The sequence below is a fragment of the Mustelus asterias genome, chromosome 23, assembly GCF_964213995.1.
Source record: "Mustelus asterias chromosome 23, sMusAst1.hap1.1, whole genome shotgun sequence".
In the NCBI taxonomy this organism is placed as follows: Eukaryota; Metazoa; Chordata; class Chondrichthyes; order Carcharhiniformes; family Triakidae; genus Mustelus; species Mustelus asterias.
This window is the reverse complement of record NC_135823.1, coordinates 32,265,767-32,281,177: the sequence shown is the minus strand read 5'-3', so window position 1 is coordinate 32,281,177 and position 15,411 is coordinate 32,265,767. Positions and strand designations below refer to the sequence as shown.

The 15,411-nt window shown below is 45.3% G+C and overlaps 1 protein-coding gene across 2 annotated transcripts in view; it reads left to right on the top strand.

Annotated features, from left to right (window-relative positions):
• The window catches only part of micall2a (mical-like 2a), a 92,855-nt gene that overhangs the window by 27,391 nt on the left and 50,053 nt on the right, over positions 1–15,411 (top strand). For both annotated transcript variants that reach the window (XM_078240201.1, XM_078240200.1), the window contains exon 3: positions 10,507–10,648. In XM_078240201.1, coding sequence (XP_078096327.1) covers positions 10,507–10,648 — 142 coding nt within the window. The remainder of the gene's footprint in view (positions 1–10,506; positions 10,649–15,411) is intronic.

Below are 15,411 nucleotides of genomic sequence, written 5' to 3'. Positions count from 1 at the left end.
TGTGGATGGTGCTTATTGTGTACCAGGGTGTTGGAGCAGAATTATAATCTTTGTGCGTGGAAACCTGTTTGTCAGACACTCTGCCTGATTGCGAAATTGTGCTTGAACTTTGCTTTCAATCTCTTTTACGTTTTTATTAATGTGAGTTATCGAGCAAGCAAATGAAAAGCAGCTGTTTGGTATATCTCCTGATCCTATTCGGATTGGATCGTGCTGCAGTCCTTGCAGTCACCTAAATCACAGGAAGGATGTCACTGCCCTTGGCCCCAGCACTGAGGATGATTCCAGGCAGCAGGAATTTGAACTACGGGGGGAAAAGAAAATCAGTGGATTCCTAATATGGAAAAAAAAAACCATGGTGCTTTCCGCTGCTCTAAGTCAGCTTTCTGAAAAATATTCGGAAAAATAACATAAATCAATGCCAGTGGTTTGCTCTGGTAAGGGTTCAAATGGTAGGGATCACAGGTCGTCAGTAGAGAGTATTTAGGAGAGTCAGGGGAGACCTGAATCCAAATTATATAGAAAGAGTGATCGGGGATGGCCTTGGAAACAAACATTTTTAATGTTTATTTATTAGTGTCACAAGTAGGCTTACATTTACACTGCAATGAAGTTACTGTGAAAATCCCCTAGTCGCCACACTCTGGCGCTTGTTCGGGTACACTGAGGGAGAATTTAGCATGGCCAGGGCACCTAACCAGCACGTCTTTCGGACTGTGGGAGGAAACCGGAGCACCCGGAGGAAACCCACACAGACATGGGAAGAATGTGCAGACTCCGCACAGACGGTGACTCAAACAGGGAATCGAACCCGGGTCCCTGGCGCTGTGAGGAAGCAGGGCTAACCACTGTGACACCGTGCCACCCAAGTGGGTTCAAGAAGAACATCATAACATCTTACAGCACAGAAGCTGGTGATTCAGCTCATTTACGATATAGCTATCAATTAGACCCACTCCTCTGGTCCTTCCCAATAATCCTGCATACTTTAGTTGCCTTTTTGCAGAGAAATGGGATTGAAATGCGTGAGTTAAAACATAGGGCCAGATTTTCCTAGATCCAGAAGTCCTGCCCCCATTTCTGACAAATCCAACTTCTGCCAGTCAGTAAAGGAGGCAAGGTGTGATTCACACAGCTGGTGAGCCTAACCTCAGCAGGGTCATTTGAACTTTGTGCTAAGTTGAATAGATAGTGTTATATTGCAAGGACTTTAACCCACAGTATGAGAATCACAAATTGATGGAATAGATGTAGGACAGATAAGGTCTGTACAAGTGTCAGGATATGAACCTTTTTTCAATCCCCCACTCTTTAAACTCGGGGGAAAAAAGGCTTAAGCTATCAGAGTTTTAATAAACCCTCTACTGGACTGCTCTGATTGACAGACCACCTGGATTAGGTTAGAAGTTAAAAAATGATCTACTTATGCAGTTTCAATCCTTGTTGGCATTTCCTCAAGACGTATTTTCATGGATATTTGGCCAGGTTTCAAAAGATTCAATTTTCTCAGTAGGGAGTTCTGAGTTCTCATCTTAAAGAGGCTATTAAAGGATTAGCTATCTTTGATGTAGAATCTGCGTAGAAATGTGCTTATTTTTAGAAGAGATTACCCTCTTCAGGAGATTTGAAAGCTTTGAATGTGTTTCTTGAATGGGCGATCCTTCATTATTAAGTGTGTATGAGTGAGAGTTGCTTTAGGAGTTAGAAGTTTTTTTCATCAATACATGACCTCTAAGCTCTGCCTATTTTGGGTGCTGGTTGAGTGGTTATGGAGGGAAATGAGGGATGATGAGCTGGCATGGAGGTAGCATGTGGGTTTGAGGGTACATGGAGGCTGGGTAGGACAAGAGTTGGCATGGAGAAGAGTGGGGGGGGGGGGTGGGATATGAGGTGGCATGAGAGTATGATGGTTAGGGGCATGTGTTGGCATGGAGGTGGTATGGGGTGCTATGAGGGGGGGGGGGCGGTGGGAGTGAGGGGGTGAGTGTTTAGGTATAAAGAGTTTAACAGAATATGAAACAACTGGAATAAAGTTCCAGAGAACCAAAGCCTCCTTGACAATTGCCCGCTCTGTGGTCACCCAGGATCTGTTCTCAGGGTCAGTGGGCCTTACTTGATTTTGTCCCCCCCTCCCCCAGAACAAAAATTGGATCTGGAGGGGCCCTTTAAACTGAAACAGGTCTGAGTCTGGCAATTTTCCAACTCAAGCTACCCACCTCAGCAGTGAAAATATGCCCCTTATTTTTAAATAAACTTATTGGGCCAGTCCCCTCTCCCTGCTCCTCAATGTCTCATACTGTGTCCTCCTGAGTAAGTTCAGTCTTAGGACAGCCCCAGTTCAATACACTTTGTGTTCTGCATGTTGATCCATTGTTGACCTGATGCTGTGGCCTGGTGGGTAACCGGCTCATCTCGGAATCAGAGAGTTATGAATTCAAGTTCCTTTCCCAAGAGTTAGGCACATATCCAAGTTAGCATTTCCAGAGGGAATGCTGCACTGCTGAACCTGCTTCTTTGGGATAAGACATTAGACTAAGGTCACATCTGCCCTTTCAAGTGCAAGTCAAAGATCCCAAGGTGCAATTTTGAAGTGAGTTCTCCCTGGTGTCCTGCCCATTATTGATCTTTCAGCCAACACTTAGAACAGAAGGTTTGGTTCTTTATTACATTGCAGTCGACCCTCAGTAAGAGTGTAACAGAGAGCAAAGGAACTCTCTGCTTCTTTCAAATTCTGTAACTGGTTATTGCACAGTGAAACAAAAGAACAGAAATTGGCCACTCAGCTGCATGAATCTGGTTTGCCATTCAATTAGATCATGCTGATTTTAACTCTCGGTTTGATAGCCTCTGTTTAACAAAAATCGACTAATCTGAACTTCTGGAATCGATTCTCAGCTGCCAAAGGTTTCTGGGGGAGATAGTTCCAGATTTCCACCATATTCTGTGTGAAGAGGTGACTCCCTGACACATCACCCTCTGAGGATCAAAGGTCTAATTTGGGTTTCTTGCAGCCAATCACCACATCAGTTTAAAGATGTTGGTCATCGTTCTTTGAAGACCCTTTTCTTCACTGGGTCCTCTGGCCAGGGTTAGTGGACTCTGCAGCAGTCAACACGGTGGGTTTTGATGATGCTGTCACATTGAATGCCACCCGTTACAGTACAAAGAAGTTGCCTGCGTATCTCTAATATCTTCAATGACCCTAAGCTGATGATTGAAGTGAGCCTGTAAATGGGGAGGTCAGAGCCTGTGTGAAACTGAAAGCAAATCTCCTAACTGACTTTGAACAATGAACATGTTTTGACCTGATCTTGTCAGATTTTGAGATATAGGCGGGGAATTGCACAACAGATGGAAAATTGTGCAAGTTCAGGGCATGACCTTGAAGTTCCACATTCCCTCTCGTTTGTTCCTTCTCAAGCACACACAGCTTGGGGGACAGTGGCTGAAGGAGGATGGGACCCGCCTTGTCAAAGCTACAGTGAGGATGAGGAATGATAACACACTGGAGAATTCCTTTTGTGACTTGTGGTTTCATAGAATTGATTGATCAGCACAGAAACAGGCCATTCAGCCCAACCGGTCCATGCTGAGATAGGCTCCTTCCACCCTACTCAACCCTATGAGCACAACTTCCTGCCCCCTGAACCCTCATGCTTAAGCGAAAATAATGGATCTGTTTGGAAATCTGACTCTCGGAGGATACACTCCTGTTGGAAAAAAATGTTGCCTGAATCTTCCCTGGTCTTTTGAGGGTGACGTGTTTAGCTGAGTCCTGCTTTAATTGAACCTGGAGCCCAGAGGAAGACTGTTTATCCAATTCCTTCACATTTTCCTTAAAGGCTTGTATCTAGATCCCCACGCCCAGAGAGCGAAGTCCCAGGGGCAGGCCATCTATCCTTACCGCTCAGGTCTCAAGGTTTTGCCTTAATAGCATGACGTCAATCTAGAATGAAGAGTTGTTACAGATTGGGCACAACCATTGAGTCACCTGATGAAGGGGCAGCGCTCCAAAAGCTCGTGCTACCAAATAAACCTGTTGGACTTTAACCTGGTGTTATGAGACTTTTTACTGTGCTTACCCCAGTCCAACGCCGGCATCTCCACACCATTGTATTATAGTTAGGGCATTCTGAGTAAGTGACCGCTTTCATGCTGCAGGTTTGGCCAAAAGGTCATGTGTTTTTATGTAGTCAATCAACTGGATAATTGGGTGGAGGCCCAGAGCCCTGAGGTTTGCTCCAAGGACACACAATATCCGTAAGCACCCTGTATGACACTAGCAATTGTGTAAAGTTAAAAGGATTTGTATTGTGAAGTGCACAGACTTGCTCCCAAGTAAGCACTACAATCGGAGAGGAAGATAGGCCTTAGCTTGTGTTTCACATGTCTGAACACAATCGCTCACTGGCAGACATCAGCTCGACAATTCCTGGCACGCAGCAGCTTATTCTCTCTGCTCCAGACAACATCATTGATATTCTTACTATTCACCCTTGTCTCTTTATTGTACAAGCCTGACTTTGTCCAGGTGATGCAAGAGTGTTTCGGAAATTCAAACAGGCGTGCCCCATGTTTTAATGAATCTTATCCCCAGATGCTTACCATACTATCAGTCCCTCCTCTCACTGGAAACCCACTCAGTTACTTAACAAGCGCATTTAGCTTGTCTGCTCTCCCTGCCCTAGAACCAAACAAAATCAAACACAGGGAACCTCATAGGTTACAGAGTACAAAAGGAAAGAGATTGTGGTGTATAAAATGCTGGTATAGCCTCAACCGAAAGTATTGCATCCAATTCTGGGCGCCACATTTTAGGATGGATGTGAATTTTTTTAGAGAGGGTGCAGAAAAGATGATTAGGAGAATGGCCCCCGGGATGAGTGAGTTCAGTTACTTGGATAGATGGCAAAGCTGGGGCTGTTCTGGTGATGAAGTGGAAATGGTCGAGAGCTTCAAGCTTCTAGGTGTCCAGATCGCCAACAACATGCCCTGGTCCCTCCAACAGCCCACCAATGCCCTGTTTTCTCAGGAGGCTAAGGAAATTCAGCATGTCAGCTATGACTCTCACCAATTTTTACAGATGCACCATAGAAAGCATTCTTTCCAGATATATCACAGCTTGGTATGGCTCCTGCTCTGCCCAAGACCGCAAGAAACTACAAAGGATTGTGAACATAACCCAGTCCATCACGCAAACCAGCCTCCCATTCATTGACTCTGTCTACACTTCCCGCTGCCTCAGAAAAGCACTCAGCATAATCAAGGCCCTCACGCACCCCGGACATTCTCTTTTCCACCTTCTTTCATCGGAAAAAGATACAAAAGTCTGAGATCACGTACCAATCGACTCAAAAACAGCTTCTTCCCTGCTGATATCACACTTTGGAATGGACCTACCTTGCATTAAGTTGATCTTTCTCTGCACCCTAGCTATGACTGTAACACTACATTCTGCACGCTCTCCTTTCCTCCTCCCCTATGTACTCTATGATTGGTATGCTTTGTTTGTTTAGCGTGCAAGAAACAATACTTTTCACTGTATCCCAATATATGTGACAATAATAAACCAAATCAAATCAAATCTCCTTCGAGAAGAGAAGGTAGCGAGGAGATTTGATGGAGGGGTTTGATATCTGAGCGGAGCAGATGGAGAGAAACTGTTCCCATTGGCAGAGCAGTTGAGAACCAGAGGACACCAATTTAAGATGGATGGGAAAAGAACAACACTGACATTAGGAAAAACTTACTTCTGTGGCGAGTGATTGGAATCTGAATGTGGAGGGGACAGAGTCAGCGTCCAGAAGGGAAAAAACAGTTTGGACCTGTCTTCTCATTTCCCACTTTTTACTGGTGTTCCATGTAAAGGTAGACAAGACCAGTTTGGACCAGTATTCCTACTTCCCAGTTTTTACTGTTTTTTTGCTTCTGGGTGGTGGATTTCAAAAGGGAATAACCACCTGAAGAGGAAAGAAAATGCAGGAAAGTTCAGGGAAAAAGCAGGGGAGTGGGACCAGCTGAGTAGCTCTTACAGAGAGCTAGCACAGATATGGTGGATTGAATGACCTTCTTCTGCACTGTCACCATGCTGTAGGTGACACAAATTCAGTCACCTCATACATTGTGAAATACAGTTTCTAATGTTCCAAAAGCAAATGTAGCTCTTTATAGATTAATTAAAAAGACATTTAAAAAAAAACTTTTTGATAAGTTGTCATTTGTTAGATTGGACTGCATGCTGGGAGTAAATCAAATTTGATTGGTAAATAATAAGTTTTTATATTTTCGTAAATATTTCTTAATAAATGTAAGCAGTAATGTATGATTGGCAAATGGAGAATTCTAACATCATTATAAAAAGGCCCTGGATAATCACAATATTAATTAAACTGTGTATACAATTTTGTTATTAATTTTTTTGTGTAAGAGAGGTGACAACTACTGAGTTCATCGCTGTAGAGTCTGGAGACCCTTCTCTGTTCACTGTATGTCAGTGCAAAGGGAACACCTGCACTTCTGGTAGAGGTTTGAAATGAGATGTGTAAATCAATTACGTTCTGTATTTCTATTTTTAAATGACTCACTCGGATTTAGAAATGAAATTGCAGACTGTAATCGTTGGTGATCCTTTGCCCTCAGCGTCGTTAGTTAAAATATAATGGGGGCACATAAATTGCTCTGTGTAAATATCACTTGTTTTTGGCCAATAAATCTTTGACTGCAATGCTTCGGTGACTCGATTGGTGAGTATATTGCTGGCTGGGGAAACTACAAAGCAGCAAGGAGTCAGGTCAGATCCCGCGTCCTGTGTTAGCTGATCATCAGCTGGGGTGACTGTGCACTTGGGAGAAATTCACTGAATAGTGTGTGCATTTGGAAATGTGCGCGGTGGAGTCATTACGGTATAGAAGGAGGCCATTTGGCCCATTTGGCCGGCTCTCTGTAGATCAAACTAATTAGTCCCATTCCCCCGCTCTATCCCTGTTGCCCTGCAAGTTTATTTCCCTTGCGTGTCCTACTTCTATTTGAAATCATTCACTAGCTCCACTTCCTGTATCACTGTGGGGCAGTGAGCTGCAACTCGCTACATAAAAATAATTCTTCCTCACATCTCCCCTGCATCTCTTCTCTGTAAGTATGTGTTCCCAGTTCCTAGTACTATCAGCTAATGAGAGCAGCTTTTCTTTGTCCACCTTATCTAAATCTGTCATCATCTTGTACACCTCTGTCAAATCTCCCAACCTCCTTTGCTCCAAGGAAAACAATCCCAGCTTCTCTGAACTAACCTTGTAGTTAAAATCCCTCATCCCAGCAACCATCCTGGGACATCTCCTCTCGAGGACCCCCTCTTCTTTCCTGAAGAGTGTTGATCAGAACTGGTCACAGTATTTAAGTTGTGGCCTAACCAGAGGTTTAGACAAGGTCAGCATGATTTCCAGGATTTTATACTCGATACTTTCATTTATGAAGCCCAAGATCCCATATGCTTCTCTAACTGTCCCTCAACATGTTCTGCCATCTTCAAAGAGTTTTGTATATGAACCCCCAGGTCACCTTTCGAACAGTGTCATTAAGTCCATATTGCTTTTCCCTTTCCCTTCTGCCAATATGTATCCGCTCACACATCTTTGTATTAAATTCCATCTCTCAGTCTGTCCATTCTGCTGATTTATCCACACCCCATTTCAGCTGAGTGAGATCATCCTCCCTGCCTGCCGTACCTCCAAGTGTGGAATCATTGGCAATTTATGAAATTTGACTCTGAATTCCAATATCCGAGTCATTTATATACAATATGGAAACGGCAGTGGTCCTTGTACTGACCCTTGGGGAACACCACTGACTCCCATCCTCCAGTCTGAAAAACCATTTAATAACACTCACTGTTTTCTGTTCTTATGCCAATTCTTTATTCAAGCTGACACTGACCCTCCCGTTCCCCAAGCCTGAATTTTCTTAATCAGCCTTTTATGTTGTACTTCGTCAAACACATTTTAAAAATTCCTCAAGACAACATCCATTTATTTTCCTTTAACTTTCTCTGTAACTTCACTGTAAAGTTCAATTAGATCAGCCAAATACAATCAACCTTTCACAAATCTGTGCTCACTCTCCTCAGTTAACCCAAACATCTCCAAAATCCTGTCAGTTTTCTTTTCCCCTATTATTGTTTCTAATTAATGTTTGGGGGGTGGGTTAGCTCTGGTGCTTCACAGCGCCAGGGACCCGGGTTCGATTCCCGGCCTGGATCACTGTCTGTGCGGAGTGTGCATGTTCTCCCCGTGTCTGCATGGGTCTCCTCTGGATGTTCCGGTTTCCTCCCACAGTCTGAAAGACGTGCTAGTTAGGTGCATTGGCCATGCTAAATTCTCCCTCAGTGTACTCAAGCAGGCACCGGAGTGTGGCGATTGGGGGATTTTCACAGTAGCTTCATTGCAGTGTTAATGTGAGCCTACTTGTGTCACTAATAAATAACATTTAAACTAAATTATAAACAGATCAGTCAACAGCTGGATAGTGAAGAGAGCTGAGTGGATCATGCCATCAGAATGGGAGCAATCTTTTTCCATCTTCTTTAGTGGGAAATTTCTCTTCCATCTCCACCTTCCTTACCCTTTTGCAAAATTCAATTGAAGGGTCGATGTGAGAGAACTCTGCCGGAGGCACGGATGAGTCATTGAAACTAAGAGATCCTCCATTGGCCAAGCTAAGGATGCTTGGCCTTAGCTACAGCGCATATTGACCAGCGGACCATGTGGGTGAATGGATATAAATGTGCTGGGCTGGAGGTTGGGGCTCCGCTGAAGGCAATAGTGGGAATGAACAAGGCCCAAGAATACCAGCACCAGTGGCATGCCAGTTTCTCAATGCAGTTCCCAGAACCAGCTGATTGGGCAGAGGCGGGTTTAGAGGTGGCATAGCCATCCCCATGTCCAAACAGCGGGCTACTAATTAGGCTCATTTAGAGCCTTGTTAGGGCCAATTAAGAGGAGGCTGGCTGGTATTTTCCAGTCAGCTTCCAGTCTCCCAGCTCTGACAAGAGCTGATTTGGGTGCCAGGAGGTGGGCACCTAGCAGCAGGCTGAGGGGCGAGAAGTCCGGGCAAGGCAAGAGGCCCTCTCTACCTGCCACAGTCTGCCCTGTACAAGGCTTCCTTCCAACTTCCCCACGCACTACTTGTCCCCTGAGGTTCCCCGCTCCCCACACAACAGTGCTGACCCTGGCCGGGAATCGACCCTGTGTCCCTGGCGCTGTGAGGCAGCAGTGCTAATCACTGTGCCATCTGATCTGCTGTGCATTTTCTATTCATCTCCCTGAATTAGCTATGTCGGCAATTGGAGATCAATGTGTCTGAAGCCATCCTTACCGATGGAATGAATCCCTCAGCTTCAAGTTTTCTTGAGCTATGAAATGAGGTTGGAAGTTTGAACATTGTTAACCTGTGGACGCTGGTGTTGCTTTAATGTACTTGAGGAATATTTCTCTTCAATAGCCCGTATTTGCTTCCATTTATAGCACATTTCTGACCTCCACTGACAAAATAACTTGCATTTCAAAGGCCTGATTCATCACCCGCGGGATCCCCTAAAGTATTTTGCAGCCAGGGAAATGTTTTTGAAGCTTAGTCACTGTTGTAATGTTAGAGTCACAACAGCTAATTTGTACACAGCAAGATCCAACAACCTCAATGAGAGAATGAACAGGGAGATTGTATTGGTTGAGTGACAAATATTGGCTGGGACAACAGGGAGAACATACCTGCTCTCCTTTGATGTAGTGCCAGGGGGCCTTCAATGCCTTCCTGAGAGAACGGTTTCGGTTTAAAAAGACTCATCTGAAAAGCAGCACCTCCGACAGTGCAGCACTGCCTCAGTCCTGCACTGGAACCTCAGTCTAGGTTTCTGGTGCTCATGGGCAAGATTTTCCTGTAAACTTTGGGATTTGGATGTCAGGGCCAAATGGGGGTCTGATGACCACCCTTTTCAGGAGTTATATTGGAGGGGGGGGGACTGTATTCCTGGGGACAGCCGCCTAATTGGCTGCTTGCCAGTGGGTTCCCAATGCTGCTAGCAAAATCTAGCCCCCCCCCACTTCCCCCCAGCAACCCTGGGGAAATTCGGTCCTAACTCTGAAGTTTCTGGTTGCGAGATGAGAGTGCTGTCCACTGAGACACAGCTAAGAGCTGTAATCCTTGTAAGAAACCTAGAATTATAGAATCCCTGCAGTGCAGAAGGAGGCCATTCGGCCCATTGAGTCTGCACCGACTCTTTATGATTTTGTGAGAATGACTCATCTGATCTCATCTTTCTCTCCCACTTCATCTCACTTGCGTTTCTTATTTGGATTTAAATTCTCGGGTGTTTGCTGGACACCGTTTTTACAGTTTTTCCTGCTGCCTTTAATAAAAATATTCTTGGGGGGGGGGCAAACTGCTTTGGACATTCCTGTCAGACTGGGAGTCAGTCTTTGCAAAACCTGTCACCTGAACTCTTGCTGTTGCTTTCAGGCATTCCGAGTGGCGGAGGAGGAGTTGGGAATTCCAGCGCTGCTGGACGCGGAGGACATGGTGGCGTTGAAAGTCCCGGACAGACTGAGCATCCTGACCTACGTCTCGCAGTATTATAACTACTTCACAGGCCGTTCACCAAGTGAGTAACCTCCTGTGGGCCAATCCTGCTGGTGTGATCTATCCAAACTGCTTACACCCCCAGCTTGGGGCTGACCCCTGAACCCCCCTTCTGTCCCCAGGATGCTAGTTGCATTTCTAAGGGTGGGATTTTTAAACAACCCTTTCTGACAGGCAGGAAAGGAGTGAGAAAGCAGTTTACATGCTCTCCATTCCACTCCCAATCTTCACTGCTTCACATTGGCTTCCCTGTCCTGCAACACCCCGATTTGAAAAACCTTCTCCTTGCTTTTAACTTTCCCATGGCTTTGCCCCTCCCAACCTCTGTAACTGCTCCATCCCGACAACCCTCCAGAGCTTTTCTAATGCCGGTATCCTCAACATCTCTGATTTTAGTTGCTTCGCCATTGGCGGTTATTCTTCTAACCGACCGGGTCCCAAACTCTGAAATCCATCCCTGTACCTCTCTGTCTCTCCCTCTCTCTCTCTCTCGCTCTCTCTCTCTCTCTCTCTATCGCTCTCTCTCTCTCCTCCTCCTTTAAGACGTTCATCAAAAGCTACCTTCATTATGTCTTGTGGTTTCCAGAACTCCAAAAGAAATCACACATTTGACATGGATTCTGGAGCTTTTGGTTTGTATAGTTTGTCACATTGCTTCCTCTGTGGCTGAATGCTACAATGTGAGTTTGTTACACACACCCATAGTGCCTGATGTGGCCTTATGGATATACTTGTTCATGTAAACAATATACACCCCACATCATTTTGGAATGATATAACAACCTCTTTGACTAACCTTTTCATCACCTGCCCACAATGTGACTCAGTGTCAATGTTTACTTAACCAGGGTTCTGTGCAGCACCTTGGTGTTAAAGGTGCTATATAAATGCAAGCTGTTGTTCCCCAATTTTAATTCTGCTGACTCTGGTGAGAATCCCATGACAGCCTCATTAATCAATGCACATTAGGCTTATGTTACACGGGTGGCATCTCAGGACATTCTGACCTGTTCCTGAGTGAGGCACTCATTTAGCCACTCTGAATTCAGCATGAATAAACTTTCTCCCTGCTGGGCACTGGGCCCCGCCGGGCCTGGCAAGCAAAGTCTGGACTCTGTCACCCTCGATGCCCAGCTTCCCTCCCCAGCCCTGCAAAATCCAGGCCGTCCTTCCCCCTTTCTTCCCCGGTGGCCAGATTTGACTTGTTGTTGGGGGCCTTCTCAGTGCTGGTGCCCTACCCAATATTGGCCTTTTTCCCATCCTGGCCTTCGCCTTGCCACTAGGCTGGAAAGCTGCTGCTTTCACTGAGCAACTGACCAGCGCCATTCACATTGGGCCTCGTGGTTAGGATCTGCCAGCATCACACCACCAAAAGCTTTTGCAGGGGAGTTAATATTGGACAGTGTATAGCAAGAGTTTAGACCAATCTGGCTCTGTTGTTTTGTTTGATTCCAACTTTGCTGATGTGAGTAGCTTTAACTGAAGGGTGAAACACCGTACCCCCTCTGCCAACCATCTATCTGGACATTCTCTCCTTTCCTCCCTCCACACGCCATAAACTTTCTCCCTTTCGTTTCAAAGATGCTGACCACCTCGGCACCTCGTTCTTGAGTGATTGTTCATGTGTTGGGATGGACGGTGGGGGATGAATTGCAAACAAGAGCTTCTTAATACCTTGTCAAAATTTCCTCATGCCTTTCCGTACTGGCGTCCAACTTGCTTTCTCAAGAAGAGAATGGTCGCCTGAAAAAAGCAGACTCAACTCATCAAACAGAAGGACCTGCATTTACATAGCACCTTTAAACCGCAGGGACATCCCAAAATGTTTTTACAACCAATGAAGTGCTTTTTTTGAAAAGTAATGTTCATTGGCCGCTGCGTTTTCTACATTACAATTTGAGTGAAGCAAGTTTCCACAATCAACAAGGTGCTAATGAGCAGGCAATCTGTTTTTTAGTGGTGTCGATTGAGGGATAAATATTAGCCAGGAAGCCAAGGAGAACTCCCCTGCTCTCCTTCAATGTTGACATGGTACCTTTCAGATGCCCAGGTTCTCTTACACCCACCATATCAGAAGGGGGGAGGGGTGTTTCAGGCAGATCCTCGGCCACCTGTTTATTCTTGCGCTGTCATTTTAATAACACTATTCTATTTTGAAGGCATCTGTAAAATCCAGAGGCGTTTCTCCCCTGATGTCATGAGATGTTAATCCTGCCCGATGTCGTGGGTGACTGGCTTTCGATTTCATTTTTCTGTTAGCTTTAAATTGAATATGAAGACATTCTAATTCTGGCACGATCTTATGGTCTGTCGCCCTAGGGTGAGGTGGGGTGGGGGAGGGGAAATGGGGAGGCTCCCTGCTGTGTAACTATGGCAACAGATGACCTCATTGAGATATATTGCATGCTAGGACCTGTCTGGCTCAAACTTCCCAAAAGTTTCACTAAGAAAGGAGCTGTGTTTTTTTAATGTTTGTAATAGGCTGTGGTGTTTGATGCAGCCAGTATTTGCATGGATTAGAATTGTTTAGTTTTTAGGGGTGCCAACCAGGCTGCCCCTAATGTGCCTTCAATTTATGCGGCCCTTTTGTTGCACTGTGTGGTCCCTTTAAGATTGCCGCATGATCACACATCTTAAAGGGACCGCTTTGCATACAGCCCCTTTGTTCCCTGATGTGCGATAGGTTCTGGATTATTGCATGGCTGTGTTGGCACCCGCAGTGTTAGTTACCAACCCCAGGAATCGGAGATTAATCCTCAGAACAGAGCTGCAGGAGAAAGTTTATTGGGGAACTAAATAGACTTGTGCAACTTTTCATTCTCTCTGAAATCTTCATTTATTGGTATAAAAAATATTGACAATTGGGGAAGGAGGTTACTGCCCTAACTGTTAAAGATTAATTCAGTTGGGAAATGAAGAGTCCATTTACTTTCTACATGGCCACGGGAAGGCAGCGTATCTGGAGGATGGACAATGTGTGGAGTGTGTGTGATGGTGATTGGGGGGGGGGGGGGGGGGGGGAAGAAGAGGGGGTTGGGGGGGGTGTTGCGGATTGTGGTTGGAGGTCATGTGATGAAACCAGCAGGAATACCTCAACCAGAGTTGGCACCCCAGTAGTTTTCCTCCCTGTGTCCGATAGTAGGAAGGCAGCGGGGCTAAGAGTGTGTGTGGGCTTGGATAGGGATCCGGAGGGTTCAGCATTCAATCAACTTGAAAAGCTTTCCTCAATCAGAATGGTCAATGGCTGCACATTAAGCTGTTAGCAGCCCGCCTCATAATTCATGCTTGGGATGTGAGCATCAGTGGCACTTATTGCCCCTCTCCAGCTGCCCTTGAGAAGGTGGTGGTGGTGAACCGTCTTCTTGAACCACTGCAGTCGATGTGGTGAAAGTATTCCTGACGTTAAGTCGGGAGTTCCAGGATTCTGACCCAGTGACAATAAAGGACTGGCGTTGAAAATGGTTAATCATCTTGTGTGACCCTAGATAATCGGGGAGTGCAGTAATGAAGGGCATCACAGCCATGTTCATGTAGCAGCCACACAACATGTTTCTCAGAGATCACTGACAAACAACTTACCTCAAAGTAGCTCAATCTTTGCTCTTTCACTTTAAGACCCCCATCCAACATTGCAGGGAAGGTGCCACACTGCGCTGAACATGTTTCTCCAGCATGTAAGGACATGTCTCCCTGGTACCTTAGCTGTTGGCATGTGGAAACCAGTTTCATGATTAGCGTGAGTAAGAATTGGGATTGAATAGTGAGATCACGCCACAGTGAGGAAGGGGTGGATGGACTGCTGTCCACTAGTATCTTGTTGCTCTTTTTCAAACACATCTGTGTTTACAAACCTCTGCCAGAACATTGCAGAGAGTCTACAGACTAGAAACAGGCTGTCGGCCTAACTGGTCCACGGCTGGTGTTTATGCTCCACATAAACTTTCTCCCAAACCCTCTTCATCTAACCCCCATCACTTCTGCAAAAAGAATGTAAGTTGATTTTTAATTGTTTATGGAATGTGGAGAATTTGGCAAAGTCGCATTTATTCCCCACTCTGAGAATTTGGGATTTCTTCCGGTTATTGGTGCTTGAAGAAAGAAAGATTCACATTTTTATCACACGTTTTACAATCTCAGAATGTCTCAATGTGCCTTCTGGCCAGTGATGTACTTTTGAAGTGTAGTCACTGTCGTAATGTAGGAAGAATATAGCTGTCAGGTTGTATACAACAGCTCCCATGGCTAGAATCTGTTGTTTAATGAGATTGGATGAGGAATAAATAATGGCCAAAACATTATGGACAATTGCCTTACTCCCCTTCAAAATAGTGCTTCCCCTTCACAACGGACAATGAGGCCTCAGTTTAACATTTGAGTCAAAAGACAGCACCCTCAGCTGTCCCCCACTCCCTCAGTGTTCCAGTGCAGCACTGGGACAGCAGGAAGACATTCCACCCCTGCACTCTGCACTGACAGCCTAGATCTTGAGGCCAACTCTGGGACTGGAACCAGCTGATTTTTAATGTCCTATTTTCTGATGCTAAATGCTTGTTGTATCTATTTGAACTCCCAGATTCTGTGCCTAGCATCTCAATCTAACAATAACTATCTATCCAGCCATTGAGGTACTGACATTTTGAAAGAGTTTGCATTTGGTGTTTCCTGATCTCTCCAAGTGTTCAGCTGCACCAAGTGTGACGACACTATGCCTTTAAGAAATGCATTTTAGTCGTGGTTCTGTGCAGGATGTTTTTAGCAGTCCCTTCCATTTCACTGGTGCTGCTG